The sequence below is a fragment of the Pseudophryne corroboree genome, chromosome 1 (genome assembly GCF_028390025.1).
Source record: "Pseudophryne corroboree isolate aPseCor3 chromosome 1, aPseCor3.hap2, whole genome shotgun sequence".
Lineage (NCBI taxonomy): Eukaryota > Metazoa > Chordata > Amphibia > Anura > Myobatrachidae > Pseudophryne > Pseudophryne corroboree.
In genome coordinates, this window is record NC_086444.1 from 418,521,549 (window position 1) to 418,544,700 (window position 23,152).

Consider the following 23,152-nt stretch of genomic DNA (forward strand, 5'->3'; position numbering starts at 1 on the left):
CATTAAGGTTCAAATTTCGGCCCTGTCGATTTTCTTCCAGAAAGAATTGGCTTCAGTTCCTGAAGTCCAGAAGTTTGTCAAGGGAGTACTGCATATACAACCCCCTTTTGTGCCTCCAGTGGCACTGTGGGATCTCAACGTAGTTCTGGGATTCCTCAAATCACATTGGTTTAAACCGCTCAAATCTGTGGATTTGAAATATCTCACATGGAAAGTGACCATGCTGTTGGCCCTGGCCTCGGCCAGGCGAGTGTCAGAATTGGCGGCTTTGTCTCACAAAAGCCCATATCTGATTGTCCATTCGGACAGGGCAGAGCTGCGGACTCGTCCCCAGTTTCTCCCTAAGGTGGTGTCAGCGTTTCACCTGAACCAGCTTATTGTGGTACCTGCGGCTACTAGGGACTTGGAGGACTCCAAGTTGCTAGATGTTGTCAGGGCCCTGAAAATATAGGTTTCCAGGACGGCTGGAGTCAGGAAAACTGACTTGCTGTTATCCTGTATGCACCCAACAAACTGGGTGCTCTTGCTTCTAAGCAGACGATTGCTAGTTGGATGTGTAGTACAATTCAGCTTGCACATTCTGTGGCAGGCCTGCCACAGCCAAAATATGTAAATGCCCATTCCACAAGGAAGGTGGGCTCATCTTGGGCGGCTGCCCGAGGGGTCTCGGCTTTACAACTTTGCCGAGCTGCTACTTGGTCAGGGGAAAACACGTTTGAAAAATTCTACAAATTTGATACCCTGGCTGAGGAGGACCTGGAGTTCTCTCATTCGGTGCTGCAGAGTCATCCGCACTCTCCCGCCCGTTTGGGAGCTTTGGTATAATCCCCATGGTCCTGACGGAGTCCCCAGCATCCACTTAGGACGTCAGAGAAAATAAGAATTTACTTACCGATAATTCTATTTCTCGTAGTCCGTAGTGGATGCTGGGCGCCCATCCCAAGTGCGGATTGTCTGCAATACTTGTACATAGTTATTGTTACAAAAATCGGGTTATTATTGTTGTGAGCCATCTTTTCAAAGGCTCCGCTGTTATCATGCTGTTAACTGGGTTCAGATCACAGGTTGTACGGTGTGATTGGTGTGGCTGGTATGAGTCTTACCCGGGATTCAAAATCCTTCCTTATTGTGTACGCTCGTCCGGGCACAGTATCCTAACTGAGGCTTGGAGGAGGGTCATAGGGGGAGGAGCCAGTGCACACCACCTGATCCTAAAGCTTTTACTTTTGTGCCATGTCTCCTGCGGAGCCGCTATTCCCCATGGTCCTGACGGAGTCCCCAGCATCCACTACGGACTACGAGAAATAGAATTATCGGTAAGTAAATTCTTATTTTTGCCACTTGAAAATGTAAATTCAGAAATCTGTGTTGTGTATCATACATTTTATAATCTGGTTTATTTTACCTGGTTGCAGGTGATGCAGATCATTACCTTGCATCATTATCTTGCTTGTTCTACACTGTCAAAGTCGAAAAATATTGCAGTACACACATCATGTACAAACTACACACAGATGGCCTCCGTGCGCGTACTTGCTCTGCTTTGCGTGCGCATATTCACAATTTGCGTATGGTCGCTCCCGCGGACCTGCGTATTAGCGCGTGGTATGAGTATTTACGGTAGAGTTTGTGAACGCATGGAAAGCTATCAAAACACATTACATATTTAATCCGAATAGTGCACAATGTACACATAGTCTCCCTGCACCACATCAGAAAGTAACAGCAGTTTAAATGGTAACAGAACAAAGGGATTCACCTTTACAGGATAGAAGGGGACAGAACAAGGTTACAAGGTGGTGTTTGGTATCCAGCTGTAGTGTATTTTAAGGGTAACATTCCGGTGTTGGTTTGAGAAAGATCGCATGCTCCTGCGGATAGTTATGTGCAGGAGCAGAATATAGATATAAACTGTATTTACTGTACATTATGTATGCGGCGGGAATCCAGAGGAGACCACCCACAAGAGCAGTTGGGAAAGACATCGCCTACCTATTCAAACCGACCTATGACCTCTCCTGTACTGTAAATAACCATCCCTGTGTCCAATGGACAAAGAGATTACAGTATCCATTGTGTTATGTTTTGGATGAATTGTATAAAGAGAGCCTGCAGCAGGCCTGGTCAGACACAAGACTCACAATGTTATCTATCAGATGACAGAGGACCAGACTGGGTAGCGCGGCGAATCCACTCACGTATGTAACATTGACTGTAGCCATTTACTCTGTTATATTGTATTGTATTGTTTGTATTGTAACCCCCTTTCAGCAATAATACGCTGTGGTGTCAGAACCCAGCGGTTTAATTACCATCTGGTGTCGTGTCTTCTTTGCCCTGCTAAGGTTTAAAGTGTATTATCATTGCATTGCATAGCTGTTAAAGGTTTACAGTGTATCTCTGGGTGTGTACGCGCTGTGAGTACTTTGTACCGTCAGCACAGCGTTTGTACGCAAAGTCCGTACACAGCACGGGACTTTGTACGCTAATAGCGTACAAAGTACGTAGAGTGTGTATTAAGTATAGCGGCCGCAGCGGCTCCATGGTAAAGTGTATTTAAGGTGTGTTTAAGGTATAGCTTTCATTCCTGAAGATAAATCAGCATTATCAACAAGTACCGTTATTTCTTAGGTTTAGATGAAATCACATTGAACCAAGTCAAAATCCAATGATATTGGGTTATGACCAATCTGTTCTTTACATATCCTTCTGTCTTCCTAAATTAGACCTTAATATCACAGAATGCTCATTATCTGTGCTTCTTCAAAACTATCCAATTCCTCAGAAGTCTGCCGCATTCCGCAATCCAGCCAAGGCTGATTTATTTTACAGACAGCATGTTGTTTAGTGATGTCGCAAATACATTATGTAAAAGAATGAAGCGGCAGTCTTTACTTTCCTTCACCTCTGCAGTAGAGTGATTTGCTGTGCGAAGCATGGTCAAAACCTTAGGTTAAGCCACATTATGAACTCTTTTTGGATTGCCCAAGTATAGATGGAAATATTCACCTAAGGTGGATACTTTTACTGCAGGATTGTCTTATGCCACAACATTTAAGTAAGGGTAGGAAAATAGAGACTTTTCTTAAGTCTGTGTATAGAGCAGCTGGTGTCTTTCTGAGACCCATTTTGGTTTCATGATAGGTAAACAAGGCTGTGCAAAAGTGTTCAGAGCAACATCTGAATACATGCTAGTTCCCTCAGCACCGCTCAAATGTTTTTTTCACTTTAAATGGACTCTTTTCCTTACTCCTAGTGAGTGTAATCACCCCAGTGCCAGCAAAACACAAGGGGATGGGATTTTATGGTTTCAAATGGCCAATGGTTCTTTTTAACCTCAAAACATGTTCAGTTGTATGGACGGGATAATTTCATGGTTTCCTTAAATATCAAGAGTGCGTTTTCGCATTTTCCAGTATTGAAGGGTCCCAATGTCTTCATATATGCAGTTCAGTCAGAACATTTCCAGTTTTGCACTCTGTTTTTCTGACTAGAAACAGCTCCTTTGGTAGTTAAGAGACCATAACCCCAACATCCATGTAAGATTGGACAGTTTTGAAAATGGATGTCAGCTTGGGTGGATGATAGTCATTAGCTCTTGATGGTACACGCAGATGCTAGTGTTTTTGGCACACTAGTTCAGGGATATTCTCTGTTGCGGGTAAAGCTCTTTATGGTTCAGTCAGACAAAGCCACGGGTTGTGGCATACTGTACATCAATCATCATGGAGACACAAAAGAGCTCCCATGCGATTATTGACCTAAGCAAGAGCATGTGCTGGGCAAAACAGAATATTCATTCCAGTAGTGGAAAACAGGGAGGCCAATTACCTAAGCATGCACGTACTGCTTTCCAAAGAGTGGTCCCTTTATTCATGGGTCTTCAACCTGCATCCCACGAGCTGCTGTGGAACTACACATCCCTGCATGCCCTGCCTTGTTTTAGCATGCCTTAATAGCAAAACTGTGGTAGGGCATGCTGGGATGTGTAGTACTACAGGAGCTGGAGGGCCGCAGGTTGAAGACTCATGCTTTATCCAGACATTTTCCACCAAATTGTAAAGGTATGCTTGCATCTGGATATCGACATAATGACACAATGGTTAAACCATAGGATGGAGCAAATTTGTTGAAGGGCCAAAAGTCCGCCAGCATCTTTTGTCAATGCCTTGCTGACTCTGTGGGACTTGCACCTGAATTAGATTTTCTCTGGTGGCGATAATTCAGTGACCAGAACAATTCTCTAGCTTTGTGTTAGAATACACCTTCAGGGGAAGTGTGATCACTTCATTTATTGGATACATTTTAAGAGCTTCATCGAATACATCTTTAATAAGAAAATGGATGATCTTGTCCGTTATGATGTCCATAAGAGTTTGACCTGCTTCTCAATAGACAATAATTAGATGGATCACTTCTAAGATTCGATATGTTTACATTGGGGCAGTTAAACCTCTAGTATTTGAGAACTCATACAACCAGATCAGTGAGCGATTTGAGGACGACGGCATGTAGCCTCTGTTGATACAGCTGTCACATTGTCTTCTATATTTCTCTTACGTCCTAGAGGATGCTGGGGACTCCGTAAGGACCATGGGGTATAGACGGGCTCCGCAGGAGACATGGGCACTATAAAGAACTTTAGATGGGTGTGCACTGGCTCCTCCCTCTATGCCCCTCCTCCAGACCTCAGTTAGATCCTGTGCCCAGAGGAGACTGGATGCACTGCAGGGGAGCTCTACTGAGTTTCTCTGAAAAATACTTTTGTTAGGTTTTTTTATTTTCAGGGAGCACTGCTGGCAACAGGCTCCCTGCATCGTGGGACTGAGGGGAGAGAAGCAGACCTACTTAAATGATAGGCGCTGCTTCTTAGGCTACTGGACACCATTAGCTCCAGAGGGTTGGAATGCAGGTCTCATCCTCGCTGTTCGTCCCGGAGCCGCGCCGCCGTCCTCCTCACAGAGCCGGAAGATAGAAGCCGGGTGAGTATAAGAAGAAAGAAGACTTCAAAGGCGGCAGAAGACTTCAGATCTTCACTGAGGTACCGCGCAGCGTTACCGCTGCGCGCCATTGCTCCCACATTCACACACACTGATGCCACTGTATGAGTGCAGGGCGCAGGGGGGGCGCCCTGGGCAGCAATAATAAACCTCAAGGGACACTGGCTGACATATATATATAATGCGGAGGCAGTATATTAAATAAACCCCCGCCAGTATAAAGAAATTGAGCGGGACCGAAGCCTGCCGTTGAGGGGGCGGAGCTTGATCATCCAGCGCCATTTTTTCCACAGCACGCTGCAGAGAAGCTGCTCCCCGGACTCTCCCCTCCTGAACACAAGTACAGAGGGCAAAAAGGAGGGGGGGGCACATTTATTTGGCGCAGTGAGTGTATTATTGATATATAAAAGCGCTGTACAGACTGGGATTTTGTCTCAGTGTCCAGTGGCGCTGGGTGTGTGCTGGCATACTCTCTCTCTGTCTCTCCAAAGGGCCTTATTGGGGGACTGTCTCCATATATATATGTATATCCCAGTGTGTGTGGGGGTGTTGGTACGTGTGTGTCGGCATGTCTGAAGCGGAAGGCTCGTCTAAGGAGGAGGTAGAGCAGATAATTGTGGTGTCTCCGTCGGCACAGTCGACACCTGATTGGATGGATATTACATAAAAGATTGGACAAAGCAGAGTCCAGATAAAAAGCAGGGAGTCGATCCATGGCTTTGACTGTGTCACAAGGCCCTTCAGGGTCTCATAAACGTCCCCTGTCCCAGGTAGCAGACACTGATACCGACACGGATTCTGACTCCAGTGTCGACTACGATGATGCGAGATTACACCCAAGGGTGGCCAAAAGTATTCATTATATGATTATTGCAATAAAAGATGTTTTGCATATCACAGAGGACCCCTCGGTTCCTGACACGAGGGTATGCATGTTTAAGGAGAAGAAACCTGAGGTAACCTTTCCCCCATCTCATGAGCTGAAAGCTTTATTTGAAAAAGCTTGGGAAACTCCAGACAAGAAACTGCAGATTCCCAAGAGAATTCTTATGGCGTATCCTTTCCCCGCACAGGACAGGTTACGGTGGGAATCCTCGCCCAGGGTGGACAAGGCTTTGACGCGCTTGTCCAAAAAGGTGGCGCTACCGTCTACAGACACGGCAGCCCTCAAGGATCCTGCTGATCGCAGACAGGAGACTACCTTAAAATCAATTTATACACATACGGGGGCCTTGCTCAGATCGGCAGTAGCGTCGGCATGGGTATGTAGCGCAATAGCAGCATGGGCAGATAACTTGTCATCTGACCGTGACACCCTAGATAAGGATAGCATTTTATTGACCTTGGGTCATATAAAAGACGCAGCGTTATATATGAGAGACGTTGGGCTGTTGGGTTCAAGAGCCAATGCCATGGCAATTTCTGCTAGGCGAGCCCTGTGGACCCGCCAATGGACGGGTGATGCCGATTCAAAGAGACATATGGAAACTTTGCCTTACAAGGGTGAGGTTTTATTTGGGGAGGGCCTCGCGGACCTGTTTTCCACAGCTACCGCGGGTAAATCCACAGCTACCGCGGGTAAATCACAGCAAAAGAAAACACCTCAATATCAGATGCAGTCCTTTCGGTCGCATAAGTCCAGAAGGGGCCGGGGCTCTTCCTTCCTCGCCAGAGGTAAGGGTAGAGGGAAAAGAATGCCTGCTACGGCTAGTTCCCAGGAACAGAAGTCCTCCCCCGGCTTCTACAAAATCCACCGCATGACGCTGGGGCTCCACTGCGGGAGTCCGCGCCGGTGGGGGCACGTCTTCGACTCTTCAGCCATATCTGGGTTCTGTCAGATTTGGATCCTTGGGCGATAGAAATTGTTTCCCAAGGCTACAAACTGGAATTCGAAGAAGTGCCTCCTCGACGATTTTTCAAGTCGGCTTTGCCAGCTTCTCCCCCAGAGAGGGAAATAGTTTTAGCTGCAATACAAAAGCTGTGTCAACAGCAGGTGATTATCAAGGTTCTCCTAATACAACAGGGGAAAGGGTACTATTCAACCATATTTGTGGTCCCGAAACCGTATGGCTCGGTCAGACCCATTCTGAATCTAAAATCCCTAAACCTGTATCTAAAAAGGTTCAAATTCAAGATGGAATCTCTCCGGGCAGTGATCTCCAGCCTGGAAGAGGGGGGGGGGGGGGATTTTATGGTATCACTAGACATAAACGATGCATACCTTCATGTCCCCATTTATCCTCCTCTTCAGGCGTACCTGAGATTCGCTGTACAGGACTGTCATTACCAGTTTCAGACGTTGCCGTTTGGGCTGTCCATGGCCCCGAGGATTTTCACCAAGGTAATGGTGGAAATGATGGTGCTCCTACGCAGACAAGGAGTCACAATTATCCCATACTTGGACGATCTCCTGATAAAAGCGAGATCGAGAGATCAGTTGCTGAAAAGTGTGTCACTCTCCCTGAGAGTGCTGCAGCAACACGGCTGGATCCTAAATCTGCTAAAGTCGCAGTTGATTCCAACGACTTGGCTATCATTTTTAGGCATGATTCTGGACACGGAAAAGAAGAGGGTTTTTCTCCCAACGGAAAAAGCCCAGGAACTCCAGAGCATGGTCAGAGACCTGTTAAAGCCAAAAAGAGTGTCAGTTCATCAATGCACTCGAATACTGGGAAAAATGGTGGCGGCCTACGATGCCATACCCTTCGGCAGGTTCCATGCGAGGACATTTCAGTGGGACCTTCTGGACAAATGGTCGGGGTCCCATCTACAAATACTTTAGAAAATAAGCCTGTCCCCCAGGGCCAGGGTGTCTCTTTTGTGGTGGCTGCAGAGTGCTCACCTTCTAGAGGGTCGCAGGTTCGGCATTCAAGACTGGGTTCTGGTGACCACGGACGCGAGCCTCCGAGGATGGGGAGCAGTCACACAAGGAAGAAATTTTCAGGGACTGTGGTCGAGCCAGGAGGCTTGTCTACACATCAACGTGCTGGAATTAAGGGCCATATACAACGGCCTATGACAAGCGGAGACTTTTCTTCGTCACCTGCCTGTTCGGATTCAATCAGACAACGTCACAGCAGTGGCTCATGTAAACCGCCAAGGCGGGACAAGGAGCAGAGTGGCAATGGCGGAACCCACCAGGATTCTTCACTGGGCGGAAAATCACATAAGCGCGCTGTCAGCAGTCTTCATTCCGGGAGTGGACTTCCTCAGCAGACATGACCTCCATCCAGGAGAGTGGGGTCTTCATCAAGAAGTTTTTGCAGAGATAACAAGTCGTTGGGGGCTTCCTCAAATAGACATGATGGCGTCACGCCACAACAAGAAACTTCGGAAGTATTGTTCCAGGTCAAGGGACCCTCAGGCGGTAGTGGTAGACGCCCTGGTGACACCATGGATGTTTCCGTCGGTCTATGTCTTCCCTCCTTTTCCACTCATCTCAAAAATACTGAGAATCATAAGACGAAAAAGAGTCCAGACAATACTCATTGTTCCGGATTGGCCTCGGAGGGCCTGGTATTCAGATCTTCAGGAAATGCTCACAGAAGATCCGTGGCCTCTTCCTTCCAGGGAGGACCTGTTGCAGCAGGGGCCCTGCGTGTTCCAAGACTTACCGCGGTTATGTTTGACGGCATGGCGGTTGAACGCCAAATCCTAGCTAGGAAAGGTATTCCGGGGGAGGTCATCCCTGCTCTGATAAAAGCTAGGAAGGAGGTGACGGTGAAACATTATTACCGTATCTGGAGAAAATATTTATCTTGGTGTGAAGCCAAGAATGCTCCTACGGAAGATTTTCACCTGGGCCGTTTTCTCCACTTTCTGCAGACAGGAGTGGATATGGGCCTAAAGTTAGGCTACATTAAGGTACAGATTTCGGCCCTGTCAATATTCTTTCAGAAGGAATTGGCTTCTCTCCCAGAAGTCCAGACTTTTGTAAAGGGAGTGCTGCACATCCAGCCTCCTTTTGTGCCCCCAGTGGCACCATGGGACCTTAACGTGGTGTTACAGTTCCTTAAGTCACACTGGTTTGAACCTCTTCAAACAGTTGAGTTGAAATTTCTCACTTGGAAAGTGGTCATGTTGTTAGCCTTGGCAGCTTTGTCTCACAAAAGCCCCTATCTGATTTTCCATGTGGATAGAGCGGAGTTGAGGACTCGTCCTCAATTTCTGCCTAAGGTGGTTTCATCATTTCATATGACCCAGCCTATTGTGGTGCCTGTGGCTACGGGGGACTTGGAGGATTCCAGGTCTCCTGATGTAGTCAGGGCCTTAAAGGTTTATGTAGCCAGGACGGCTCGGGTTAGGAAAACAGAGGCACTGTTTGTCCTGTATGCAGCCAACAATGTTGGCGCCCCTGCTTCTAAGCAGACTATTGCTCGCTGGATCTGTAACACGATTCAGCAGGCTCATTCTACGGCTGGATTGCCGGTACCAAATTCGGTAAAGGCCCATTCCACTAGGAAGGTGGGCTCTTCTTGGGTGGTTGCCCGAGGAGTCTCGGCATTGCAACTTTGCCGAGCGGCTACTTGGTCAGGTTCAAACACTTTTGCTAAATTCTACAAGTTTGATACCTTGGCTGAGGAGGACCTCATGTTTGCTCAATCGGTGCTGCAGAGTCATCTGCACTCTCCCACCCGGTCTGGAGCTTTGGTATAATCCCCATGGTCCTTACGGAGTCCCCAGCATCCTCTAGGACGTAAGAGAAAATAAGATTTTAAACCTACCGGTAAATCTTTTTCTCCTAGTCCGTAGAGGATGCTGGGCGCCCGTCCCAGTGCGGACTAAATTCTGCAAGACTTGTATATAGTTATTGCTTACCTAAGGGTTATGTTACAGTTTTGATCAGTCTCTGGCTGATGCTGTTTTGTTTCATACTGTTAACTGGTTCGTATGTTCCAAGTTGTACGGTGTGGATGGTGTGGGCTGGTATGTATCTTGCCCTTAGATTAACAAAAATCCTTTCCTCGTACTGTCCGTCTCTTCTGGGCACAGTTCTTTAACTGAGGTCTGGAGGAGGGGCATAGAGGGAGGAGCCAGTGCACACCCATCTAAAGTCTTTAGAGTGCCCATGTCTCCTGCGGAGCCCGTCTATGCCCTATGGTCCTTACGGAGTCCCCAGGAGAAAAAGATTTACCGGTAGGTTTAAAATCTTGTTTCTCTGACGTCCTAGTGGATGCTGGGAACTCCGTAAGGACCATGGGGAATAGCGGCTCCGCAGGAGACTGGGCACATCTAAAGAAAGCTTTAGGACTAGCTGGTGTGCACTGGCTCCTCCCCCTATGACCCTCCTCCAAGCCTCAGTTAGATTTCTGTGCCCGACGAGAAGGGTGCACACTAGGGGCTCTCCTGAGCTCTTTGTGAAAGTTTTAGTTTAGGTTTATTATTTTCAGTGAGACCTGCTGGCAACAGGCTCACTGCATCGTGGGACTAAGGGGAGAAGAAACGGACTCACCTGCGTGCAGAGTGGATCGGGTTTCTTAGGCTACTGGACATTAGCTCCAGAGGGACGATCACAGGTTCAGCCTGGATGGGTCCCGGAGCCGCGCCGCCGGCCCCCTTACAGAGCCAGAAGAGCGAAGAGGTCCGGTGAAATCGGCGGCAGAAGACGATCCTGTCTTCAGATAAGGTAGCGCACAGCACCGCAGCTGTGCGCCATTGCTCTCAGCACACTTCACACTCCGGTCACTGAGGGTGCAGGGCGCTGGGGGGGCAGCGCCCTGAGACGCAATAAATCGATAAAACCTTATATGGCTAAAATAAATGCATCACATATAACTCCTGGGCTATATGGATGCATTTAACCCCTGCCAAAACATATAGAAAAACGGATGATAAGGACGCCGAGAAAGGGGCGGAGCCTATCTCCTCAGCACACTGGCGCCATTTTCCCTCACAGCTCAGTTGGAGGGAAGCTCCCTGGCTCTCCCCTGCAGTCACTACACTACAGAAAGGGGTTAAAAAAGAGAGGGGGGCACAAATTAGGCGCAGTATAAACAATACAGCAGCTATAAAGGGAAAAACACTTATATAAGGTTATCCCTGTATATATATAGCGCTCTGGTGTGTGCTGGCAAACTCTCCCTCTGTCTCCCCAAAGGGCTAGTGGGTCCTGTCCTCTATCAGAGCATTCCCTGTGTGTGTGCTGTGTGTCGGTACTTTTGTGTCGACATGTATGAGGAGAAAAATGATGTGGAGACGGAGTAGAGTGTCTGTAATAGTGTTGTCACCCCCTAGGGGGTCGACACCTGAGTGGATGTACTGTTGAAATTGCGTGACAGTGTCAGCTTTGTATAAAAGACAGTGGTTGACATGAGACAGCCGGCTACTCAGCTTGTGCATGTCCAGATGTCTCATACAGGGGCTCTAAAGCGCCCGTTACCTCAGATACAGACGCCGACACGGATACTGGCTCCTGTGTCGACGTGAAGAGACAACCGTGATTTCCAATAGGGCCACACATTGCATGATTGAGGCAATGGAAAATGTTTACACTTTTCTGATAATATGAATACCACCAAAAAAAGGGGTATTATGTTTGGTGAGGAAAAACTTCCTATAGTTTTCCTGAATCTGAAAAATAAAATGAGGTGTGTGATGATGCGTGGGTTTTCCTCCGATAACAATTGATAATTCTAAAAAGTTATTGGCAGTATACCTTTTCCCGCCAGAGGTTAGGGTGCGTTGGGAAACACCCCCTACAGGGGATAAGGCGCTCACACGATTGTAAGAACAAGGGCTCTACCCTCTCTTGAGATGGCCGCCCTTAAGGATCCTGCTGATAAAAAGCAGGAGGGTATCCTAAAATGTATTTACACACATACTGGTGTTATACTGCGACCAGCAATCGCCTCAGCCTGGATGTGCAGTGCTGGGTGGCGTGGTCGGATTCCCTGACTGGAAATATTGATATCCTAGATAAGGACAGTATATTATTGCCTATAGAGCAATTAAAAGATGCTTTTCTATATATGCATGATGCACAGCGGAATATTTGCCGACTGGCATCAAGTCTAAGTGCTTTGTATTCTACCAGTAAAGTGGTCAGGGATTCCAAACGGCATTTGGAAGTATTGCCTTAAAAAAGGGGATGTACCCTAGGTCGCCTCTCAAAATAAGACGCCGTATTATCAGGCGCAGTCCTGGTTGGCAAGCGGACAAAAGGGTTCCTCTTTTCTGCTCGTGACAGAGGGAGAGGAAAATGGCTGCAGAGATCAGCCAGTTCCCAGGAACAGAAACCCTTTTCCGCCGCTGCCAAGCCCTCAGTATGACGCTAGGGCTTTACAAGTTCAGGCACGGTGGGGGCCCGTTCTCAGTGAATTTCAGTGCGCAGTGGGCTCACTCGCAAGTAGACCCCTGGATCCTTCAGGTAATATTTCAGGGGTACAAATTGGAATTCGAGACGTATTCCCCTCGCCGTTTCCAAAAAGTCTGTTTTACCGACGTCTCCCGCTGTCAGGGAGGCAGTTTTGGAAGCCATTCACAAGCTGTATTCCCAGCAGGTGATAATTAAGGTACCCCTCCTGCAACAGGGAACGGGGTATTATTCCACACTATTGTGGTACCGAAGCCAGACGGCTCGGTGAGACCGATTTTAAAATCTAAAATCTTTGAACACTTACATACAGAGGTTCAAATTCAAAATTGAGTCACTCAGAGCAGTGATTGCAAACCTGGAAGAAGGGGACTACATGATGTCTCGGGACATCAAGGATGCTTACCTTCATGTCAAAATTTACCCTTCTCACCAAAGGTATCTCAGGTTATGGTACAGAACTGTCACTATCAGTTCAGACGCTGCCGTAGGGATGGTCCACGGCACCCCGGGTCTTTACTGAAGTAATGACCGAAATGATGATATTCCTTCGAAGGAAGGGAATTTTAGTTATCCTTTACTTGGACGATTCCCTGATAAGGGTAAGATCCAGAGAACAGTTGGAGGTCGGTGTAGCACTATCTCAGGTAGTGTTGCGGCAGCACGAGTGGATTCTCAATATTCCAAAATCGCAGCTGGTTCCGACGACTTGTCTTCTGTTCCTAGGGATGATCCTGGACACAGTCCAGAAAGAAGGTGTTTCTCCCGGAGGAGAAAGCCAGGGAGTTATCCGAGCTAGTCAGGAACCTCCTAAAACCGAACCAAGTCTCAGTGCATCAATGCACAAGGGTTCTGGGTAAAAATGGTGGCTTCCTACGAAGCAATCCCATTCGGCAGATTCCACGCAAGAACTTTCCAGTGGAACCTACTGGACAAATGGTCCGGGTCGCATCTTCAGATGCATCAGCGGATAACCCTGTCACCAAGGACAAGGGTGTCCCTCCTGTGGTGGTTGCAGAGGGCTCATCTTCTAGAGGGCCGCAGATTCGGCATTCAGGACTGGGTCCTGGTGACCACGGATGCCAGCCTGCGAGGCTGGGGAGCAGTCACACAGGGAAGAAATATCCAGGGCTTATGGTCAAGCCTGGAGACAAAAATATCCTGGAACTAAGGGCCATTTACAATGCCCTAAGTCAAGCAAAGCCTCTGCTTCAGGTTCAACCGGTATTGATCCAGTCGGACAACATCACGGCTGTCGCCCACGTAAACAGACAGGGCGGCACAAGAAGCAGGAGGGCAATGGCAGAAGCTGCAAGGATTCTCTGCTGGGCGGAAAATCATGTGATAGCACTGTCAGCAGTGTTCATTCCGGGAGTGGACAACTGGGAAGCAGACTTCCTCAGCAGACACGACCTCCACCCGGGGGAGTGGGGACTTCACCCAGAAGTCTTCCAATTGATTGTAAACCGTTGGGAAAAACCAAAGGTGGACATGATGGCGTCCCGTCTTAACAAGAAACTGGACAGATATTGCGCAAGGTCAAGGGACCCTCAGGCAATAGCGGTGGACGCTCTGGTGACACCGTGGGTGTACCAGTCAGTGTATGTGTTCCCTCCTCTGCCTCTCATACCAAAAGTACTGAGAATCATAAGAAGGAGAGGAGTAAGAACGATACTCGTGGTTCCGGATTGGCCAAGAAGGACTTGGTACCCGGAACTTCAAGAGATGCTCACGGAAGACCCGTGGCCTCTACCTCTAAGAAAGGACCTGCTCCAGCAGGGGCCTTGTCTGTTCCAAGACTTACCGCGGCTGCGTTTGACAGCATGGCGGTTGAACGCCGGATCCTGAAGGAAAAAGGCATTCCAGATGAAGTCATCCCTACCCTGGTCAAAGCCAGGAAGGATGTAAGCGCAAAACATTATCACCGCATTTGGCGAAAATATGTTGCGTGATGTGAGGCCAAGAAGGCCCCTACAGAGGAATTTCAACTAGGTCGTTTCCTCCATTTCCTGCAGACAGGACTGTCTATGGGCCTAAAATTAGGGTCCATTAAGGTTCAAATTTCGGCCCTGTCGATTTTCTTCCAGAAAGAACTGGCTTCAGTACCTGAAGTTCAGACATTTGTAAAAGGGGTACTGCATATACAACCTCCTTTTGTGCCTCCAGTGGCACCTTGGGATCTCAATGTTGTTTTGAGGTTCCTTAAGTCACATTGGTTGAACCACTCACCACTGTGGACTTAAAATATCATCTCACATGGAAGGTGACGATGCTGTTAGCCCTGGCTTCAACCAGGCGTGTGTCAGAATTGGCGGCTTTTATCATATAAAAGCCCTTACTTAATTTTTCATTCTGACAGGGCAGAATTGAGGACTCGTCCTCAATTTCTCCCTAAGGTGGTTTCTGCTTTTCACATGAACCAACCTATTGTGGTGCCTGCGGCTACTAGGGACTTGGAGGACTCCAAGTTACTTGACGTTGTCAGGGCCCTGAAAATATATGTTTCCAGGACGGCTGGAGTCAGAAAATCTGACTCGCTGTTTATCCTGTATGCACCCAACAAGCTGGGTGCTCCTGCTTCTAAGCAGACTATTGCTCGTTGGATTTGTAGTACAATTCAGCTTGCACATTCTGTGGCAGGCCTGCCACAGCCAAAATCTGTAAAAGCCCATTCCACAAGGAAAGTGGGCTCATCTTGGGCGGCTGCCCGAGGGGTCTCGGCTTTACAACTTTGCCGAGCAGCTACTTGGTCAGGGGCAAACACGTTTGCTAAATTCTACAAATTTGATACCCTGGCTGAGGAGGACCTGGAGTTCTCTCATTCGGTGCTGCAGAGTCATCCGCACTCTCCCGCCCGTTTGGGAGCTTTGGTATAATCTCCATGGTCCTTACGGAGTTCCCAGCATCCACTAGGACGTCAGAGAAAATAAGATTTTACTTACCGATAAATCTATTTCTCGTAGTCCGTAGTGGATGCTGGGCGCCCATCCCAAGTGCGGATTGTCTGCAATACTTGTACATAGTTATTGTTAACTAAATCGGGTTATTGTTGTTGTGAGCCATCTTTTCAGAGGCTCCTTCGTTGTTATCATACTGTTAACTGGGTTCAGATCACAAGTTGTACGGTGTGATTGGTGTGGCTGGTATGAGTCTTACCCGGGATTCAATATCCTTCCTTATTATGTACGCTCGTCCGGGCACAGTATCCTAACTGAGGCTTGGAGGAGGGTCATAGGGGGAGGAGCCAGTGCACACCAGCTAGTCCTAAAGCTTTCTTTAGATGTGCCCAGTCTCCTGCGGAGCCGCTATTCCCCATGGTCCTTACGGAGTTCCCAGCATCCACTACGGACTACGAGAAATAGATTTATCGGTAAGTAAAATCTTATTTTTTCACAAAATTTTGTTTTTGTGTCCAAGAATGCCAGCTTTGGCTGTAATGTTCTACACACCAGAACTTTATTAACCTACTACCCTGAATGGTTGGCTTTGGTTTGTCCCCTATGGTGCAGTGTCTTCAAAAGGATGAATGAGCAAACTGATTTTTCATATTGGGGTAAATTAGTACCCACTTTTTTATTCTCTCAAGTTTAACAAAGTCACTTTATCCAGGAATGGAACTGTTATTTCTCTTTCTTGGTTTAGTTTCTCTGGTTCTGTCTTGTGGAGGCTTGATTAAACAAATAGCAGATTTTCCTGCAGAATGGATATAATAGTAATACATTAATTTTTTTTTTGTATAGCGCTCTTTCTCCAATAGGACTCAAGGCGCTTAACAGATTGTAGAAGCAAATACAATACATAGTGTAATAGGAGATAATAGGAACACAGTTAAATGATTTCGCGCTCACTATGGACAAAACTGAAATATACAGTACTTCACTTTAATAAAAGTCCTTAATCTCGATGTTTTTGGAGATACGAGGAACTGTATCTGCCGGGTGCTACTGCTTCCTGAATGGATGTGCTCCCAGCGTAGTGGAGGTCGGGCGTCTTTCATGCAGCTGCTGCCAGGAAGAAATATGTAAAACATTTCAAAACACACAGCTATATAGTGGAAGAAGTGGTGACAGCAGCAAAATCAAAGAGTTGGCAACTGACAAGACCAATACACCAACATGCCTTATAGGATACCCTCTCCTGGAAAGTTTATGGACCTATGGTACTCTTAGTAAAGATTGAAAAGTTCTTCGTATCTCCAAAAACATCGAGATTAAGGACTTTAATTGAAGTGAAGTACTGTATATTTAAGTTTTGGCCATTGTGAGTTCGAAATAATTTCCTATTATATACTATTGTCCGATCTGTATGTTGGGTGTACATACTTCATAGTTAAGAGTTTGCAGCTCCTAGCATGCGCAGTAATAGATCCCCATTTCTTATTCACAATACATAGTGTGACAAGGGTCACATACACCGGGTAAAAGTTCCACACTGCAGGTTTATTTTCCACAGGTAGGCAATTTACAACTGAACATTAGCAGTCACAAGTTACAGAATAGTTCACAGCAGTTCTTAGCTTACAGAGTGTAAATTCTCCAGAGACCGTTGATTCAGGACCCCTAACAGTAGCCACCCCCCTGGCCTATCACCTAGGCGACTAGTTCACCATCAGGAGCCCTGTCTCTTGTGTCTGAAACCATTTTAACAGCAGGCTGAATGCAATCATGCTTGCTGTTGTTTAGACTTGATCAAGCTGAATACCTGGACTGGATTCCACACCCTGCTGTTCCACATCCATTTGAATCATGTTTATGCTGTCCCTGTGACACTAGTCAATGAACACAAAAAGAGAGTGAAACGGAAACGTGTTGCTACATGGGATGGCCACACCCACAATAGTAGTGCATCCTTCATTGCGGCATTGCACATACTTCTGTTAGCATAGGGGCCTTTTAACAATTCTACCAGGCTTTTTTCAACTAGGAAATTGTATGTATTTTACATGTTTAAGCAAGTAAAGTTTTATTGTTGCTTCTTCAATGAGTGCAGTCTGCCAAGGTGGCCGTCAGACTAGAAGAGCTATACACCGGAAAGAGCTTTTATAGTAGTACCATGGCACAGTGTCACCATGAATTCAGAGAAAAAGATTTATTTTGTATAAATATCCCATTATTTCCCTTGAAATTGTTGGGTAATAAATTAAAAGTTTATTGATCCTTGTTTTGTGCCTATTGCAGTTTTTCCAATCGGGGTCCCTCTGGGCACTTGCAGGAATGCCTCGGGTTGATGGTCCAGTGCAAACTTAAATTATTTATGGTCAATGTGATAGGCAAAACAAGTGCTTGTGGCTTCCCATCATAAAATGGGTGTGATATATATATATATATAAAATATAGTTTCTCTGTGTATATATATTTTTTTAACTGAATCCTTTACAGATGGAGCGACAGAGGCTGGCCCGGGAAAAACAGTTGAGAGAGGAAGCGGAGAGGACTCGAGATGACATGGAAAGAAGGTTGTTACAGCTGAAGGAGGAGGCACAAATGGCCAATGATGCTCTGGTGAGTGCTAAATCAGATGGAAACATTTGAAGCTCAAGGTGTTCTAAACTTCAAAATAGGTATCTTGAAAATAAGTGCCATGTTCTTGTAGACCACAGTACAAATGGAACTGTTAACCACTTTCTTGACTGCCCAGATGAGATCAGAAGAAACTGCCGACTTGCTTGCAGAGAAAGCACAAATCACAGAGGAGGAAGCTAAACTGCTGGCCCAGAAAGCTGCTGAGGCCGAGCAGGAGATGCAGAGAATTAAAGCCACAGCCATTCGCGGTGAGGAGGAAAAGCGGCTAATGGAGCAGAAGGTACTGGAGACAGAGATGTTGGCGCTAAAGATGGCAGAAGAGTCAGAACGAAGGTAAGTTTATCTAGGAAATGAAGCTAGATAGAATCTTGTATTGTGTGTCCACCTGAATTTGTTTAGATAGTTGATGTTTAAAGAGCAACTGAACAAAGGAACCTAGGAGTAATAACATCAGAAAAAATGGGTGTTGTAGGGGGAAATGGAATGCAGTGCAGTTTGTCATAATTGCAGCTTTCCTGTCATTTTTGCCATGGGATTTAAAGCTGCAATTTTTTTACAAAAACAAAAATCTGTGTTTTGGCCTTTAAACAAAATGCTGCTTTAATGCCTGTGTAAAAATCACTGAAAAGCTGTGATTGTGACAAATCACACTTCATTATATTTCCCCATATTCTCCAGTGTTACCATCTGATATTATTACTCCTACGTACCTTTCCTCTGTTGCTGCTGATCTTGCATTAACATTACATATTCTGCATTCATATTTGACTATGGGGGAGATGTACAAAGCCTTGGAGAGTGATAAAGTTGATAAAGTGGAGAGAAAAAAACTCCCAACCTATCAGCTCCTAACTCTAATTTTTCAAATACAGCCTGCAACATGGGAGTTAGGAGCTGATTGGATGGTACCTTATCTCTTTCCGCTATCACTCTCCCAGGCTTAGAACAGCTCCTCCTAAATGTACTATTTTTTTCACTTTCCTTCACTTTCCTATATTACGTTAATGAATTTAAACTTTATTCCATATGTCTAGTTTTTAGAAGACTTACCTTGGCAGTGTGGACACGAATGGGCTAATTTATCAAAATTATTTTAACTAAATTAATGTGAAAATGGGTATTTTCACAACCTTTTCACATTATTTTATTTTCACCTGAATGCTCTAACACAAAATTTTCCTCCAAGCCCTTAAATTTGCAATTTATTAGTAACCAGTTTGCATTTCCCATACTTGTAGTGGGAAATGCGATCTGCCCGAATTTACAAAAATTACATTTTAAAAATAATACCGGAGGGAGCCCTGTGATAATAATGCTATCCCTAGATAGCGTTAATACGGCTCCCCTACTCCTGCTGGCTGGGAAGACTGAGCTTAGATCCAGCCCCTGTGATCAGCCATTTGTGTCTGATAGACTACAGGCTGATCACTACGTTTAAAAAAAAAAAGGTAGCTAGCGGTGGTGCATGCACTGTCACAGTCTCAGGATATTTTTCACAAAGTGAGAAGTGTGGTAAGAGGATTCGCAGGGAGAGAGATTTCTTGCAAGCTTTGTCTCTGCGATATTTGTTACGTTCTTGTGGTGTATTCAAATATGACATTGTGGATTTGGGCAAATTTATCACATTGCATCCGAGGTGCAGATTGCAATAAATATACCCATAAGGAAGAAATTTGTGGTCACAGTGTTCAGCTGTGCACATCCTTGATAAGTATGCTAGCCAAATATTGCTCACTTTCCTGCGCATGTCTATGGGACTTTCAGTGTTGATGACTTTAGAACTTGGAACTTCTGTGTTAGCATTTAGGGGGATATCCAATTAGCCCTGGTAATTTACAGTGGCTTATTGTCCTGCCAGGGGCTATCTTATTACCCCTGATAAGCCAGCACGAGCTGTGGCTTATTGGGGGTTACCTGATTCTGCACCCGGCTGCTGACAGCTCCCGCTGCAGCGCTGCTCCTACGGCTCCCCTGGTTCCATGGCTGCTCCCCCGTCATGTGACTGGTCACGGTGCTGGCCCGGCTTACCCGCTGGGAGTCACCACGCCGGGTGGCAGCTTCCGGGCCAAAGCGTCATGCCTGCAGTCCCAGCCTGCTGCTGCAGCGGGCATGGGACACTGCAGGTTGTCCCAGTCATCAGGGATTGTTTCGCCTGCATATGTTTTTCGCACCCAATGTTTTACCGGGGCTAATAGGATAGCCCCCTCAGTTTTAATGCCTGTCTCTTTACCCTTCTCCGTCTAAGATCCAAAGAAGCAGAACAGCTGAAACAAGATCTGCAAGAGGCCCGTGAGTCTGAACGCAGAGCCAAACAAAAGCTTCTGGATATTTCCAACAAAACAGCCTTTACGGTACTTTACTGCTACATAGGAAACCTTAATGTGTGAGCTCAACCCATAATGTCAGTTTCTTTTCTAAGGCTGGACAATTACAAATGTTTTTAAACCCTTTAATTTGTTTCCATTATAGCTTTACTATATTATTACAGTTATTTCCTGTTCATTGTCACTTTGTACATGACATTGGTAAGTTATGCATAAAAAAAATCTAATAACTAAATAGGTATTCTAGAGTTGTGCTGAATCTAGTCTTCCTGAAGCGCTAACCAAAACTACAACCAAATTCTGGAAGCATAAATTTCAGCAACAACCCTGCTTTCTCCACAATGTCCCAGTAACCGCATGCCTCTAGATATAAGAGCAATAGCAGAATACTTTTGTAAGGGATGGTGTTGGGATGCCGGAGGTCAGAATACAGACAGTGGCATCCTGACACGCAGGATCTTGACACCTACGAGGTAAGTATCCTAACCCTCCTCTTCTACCCCCTAATCCTATCCCTCCCTTCCCGCAGCCTGATCCTAACCATCCCCGGTGGTGCCTAAGTCTAGCCCCCCTCCCCCCCCCCCCCGCAGCCTGAACTTAACCCTCCTAGCCCTGCAACCTAACCCTCCTTGGTGGTCCCTAACCCCCCCTCCTCACATCCTTACCCTCCCCCCCCGCAGCCTAAACCTAACTTTCTGATTGCACCCTAATCCAACTAAACTAGTGTTGCAATGCTAGTTGAGGGCCTACTAGATGTGCGCTAACAACATTGTGCTGGGAACTACACTCGGAGAATACTGTTTGCCGCGACTAAATCCCAGGCTTTAGGCGTGGTAAATTGCATTTTCAAACTTAAGTGCCAGGCAATTGAATAGCGGATACTCCTTCCCAGTGCTATTCTACATTACAGTGAACTGAATTGCCCCACGGTGTTTGGGCTCATCTTTTCAACTGCCTCACTTTGCTACCTTTTGCATACATGGCCTTATTTGTATCAGTAGATGCCTCTAAGCAAAGTACACCTTATATAAATCTTTATAGACTGGATATCATTGCCTTATGGAGTCATAGTGTTTGGCAGAAAGTTTTGCATTTGGTCCTTTTAGTTTGACACTCATTCCAATGTCTGGTGAATTTAAATATGCAATGCTAAAAAGAAATGGAGAATGAAAAGTGTATTTTATACTTTGCCCTAAAATGTCATTTTAAAGCAGCAATTGTCTCACACATTATATGTATTAAGCAGTAGTCAAGGTGTGAGGACAATTTAAACTGCGATTTCATAGACGTGAACACTTATGAAATGATGAAAAGGATAGATGCACAATGGAGAGGATTACATATTATCTCCATGATCGGGGTCACGTTTTTGAGCAGGTCTGGGCCCCTTGGCTCGTTGCAGAACCGTAGATCACCGCCCCCCCCCCCCCCCCCCCCCCCTCCTTATTCTTAGCTCCATCCGCAGGCCCATGGGCATCAGCTACTACTTCTTCTCCATCCTTTCTTTTTTTTTCTTCTCTCCTTTGCCCTTCTTTCTTAATCTAACTGTTCTCAAAATACTTCCTGTGATTTGATTGCACCGTGGTTCCCCCCTCCTTGGTCTTTTGGCCGCTTGTCCTTTTTCTTATTGTATTGTTTAACCACTTTGTCTGACCATACAAAAATAAAGAATTAAAAAAAAAAAAAGGATAGATGCAGATATTATTATTGGGTTGGTTCTATATCGGAGTGGGAGAAGGGACCTTGTGACGTACCTAGGGGAGGAGACACACGTCACCAGGGGGAGGAGCTACGGGCGAACAGGGTACCCGAAAAGTACCCTCGCGGGCTCGCTTCGCTCGCCACACTTCGGGCACGGTGGCTCGCTCCGCTCCGCTTCGCTCACCACCTAATTACTAAAGGTAATAGTTGGTGGCGTGGATAGTAGAGGAACTATCCCGCTGGCCTAGCTCCTCCCCCTTGCATCGTAACTCCTCCCCTTACGGAAAAGGTCCCTTAGCCCACTTGATTCTAGCATCTACCATTATTATTGTGTCTAGTTGTGGGAAAGCAGGAATATAAGCTCCTCCAGGTATTAATAATCACTGAGAAATCACATTAAACTTAACCTGTTAATGAGTATGGCTAAGTGTAATATACATATACCTATGATTAAGTACAAAATATGAGCCTGATGTAGTCTGCCCAGAGAATAACATTTTAGTATGCAGCTAAATATGTTAGCACTGTATGAGTAAGGGGTAGTTATAATTAACAAGATCTCTTGGCCTATGAGAATGCCAGTGGCCTACATTACATAGGTCATGAACTTTTGCCAAACTATGCTAGACCAAGCATTGATCTGCTCAACAACTGTGAGAATATTGTTGTTTTGTTCAGAACATTGTTGTTGTTTGGATTGTCTTATCATTTTTGGTTTGTTACCATTTTCTTCTTTTCTAAAATATGGAATTCTTCTAAAAGAAAGTAATTACCTTTCCAGCAAGCAGCAGGAACCAGCAGCAGTTCTGTGCCCCCTGTAGATGTGCCAAGCTTCAGCATGTTCAGTGACAGCCTGCCCTATGATTTCAAGGACACAGATATGAAACGCCTGTCCATGGAAATTGAGAAAGAAAAGTAAGTCTATGATCAGAAATTTAGAAAATATCTTTTTATTAGGATTTCAGTTTCTGCATGTTGCCACGTATCTTAAGTGGTAATCTGCTAGTATAGTACATGGGGATTAGCAGTGTAGTCTTTTGGAAAGTGCGCCGTTCCCATAAGGCAGTGTCAATGACTGGCCCATTCTACAGTTTTCTTACAGGACCTAAACAGTGGATTTACTGAACCCTGGGGTTATACAGTTAGCACTGAAGCCACGGCAGCTGAAAAATAATGACCAATAATTTGGCTTTTTTACCCTGAAAATAGATTGACACAAGGGGATGCAGTTATGTGACCGGCAGTCAGGAGACCGCCATTTACAATACCGACGCCTGGATCCCGACCCCTAAA

At 46.0% G+C, this 23,152-nt stretch overlaps 1 protein-coding gene across 2 annotated transcripts in view; it reads left to right on the top strand.

The window, feature by feature from the left end:
• NF2 (NF2, moesin-ezrin-radixin like (MERLIN) tumor suppressor) overlaps positions 1–23,152 on the top strand; it is a 173,006-nt gene that overhangs the window by 129,027 nt on the left and 20,827 nt on the right. For both annotated transcript variants that reach the window (XM_063913354.1, XM_063913353.1), the window contains exons 12-15: positions 17,691–17,813; positions 17,950–18,167; positions 20,080–20,185; positions 22,641–22,774. In XM_063913354.1, the coding sequence (XP_063769424.1) occupies positions 17,691–17,813; positions 17,950–18,167; positions 20,080–20,185; positions 22,641–22,774 (581 nt within the window). The remainder of the gene's footprint in view (positions 1–17,690; positions 17,814–17,949; positions 18,168–20,079; positions 20,186–22,640; positions 22,775–23,152) is intronic.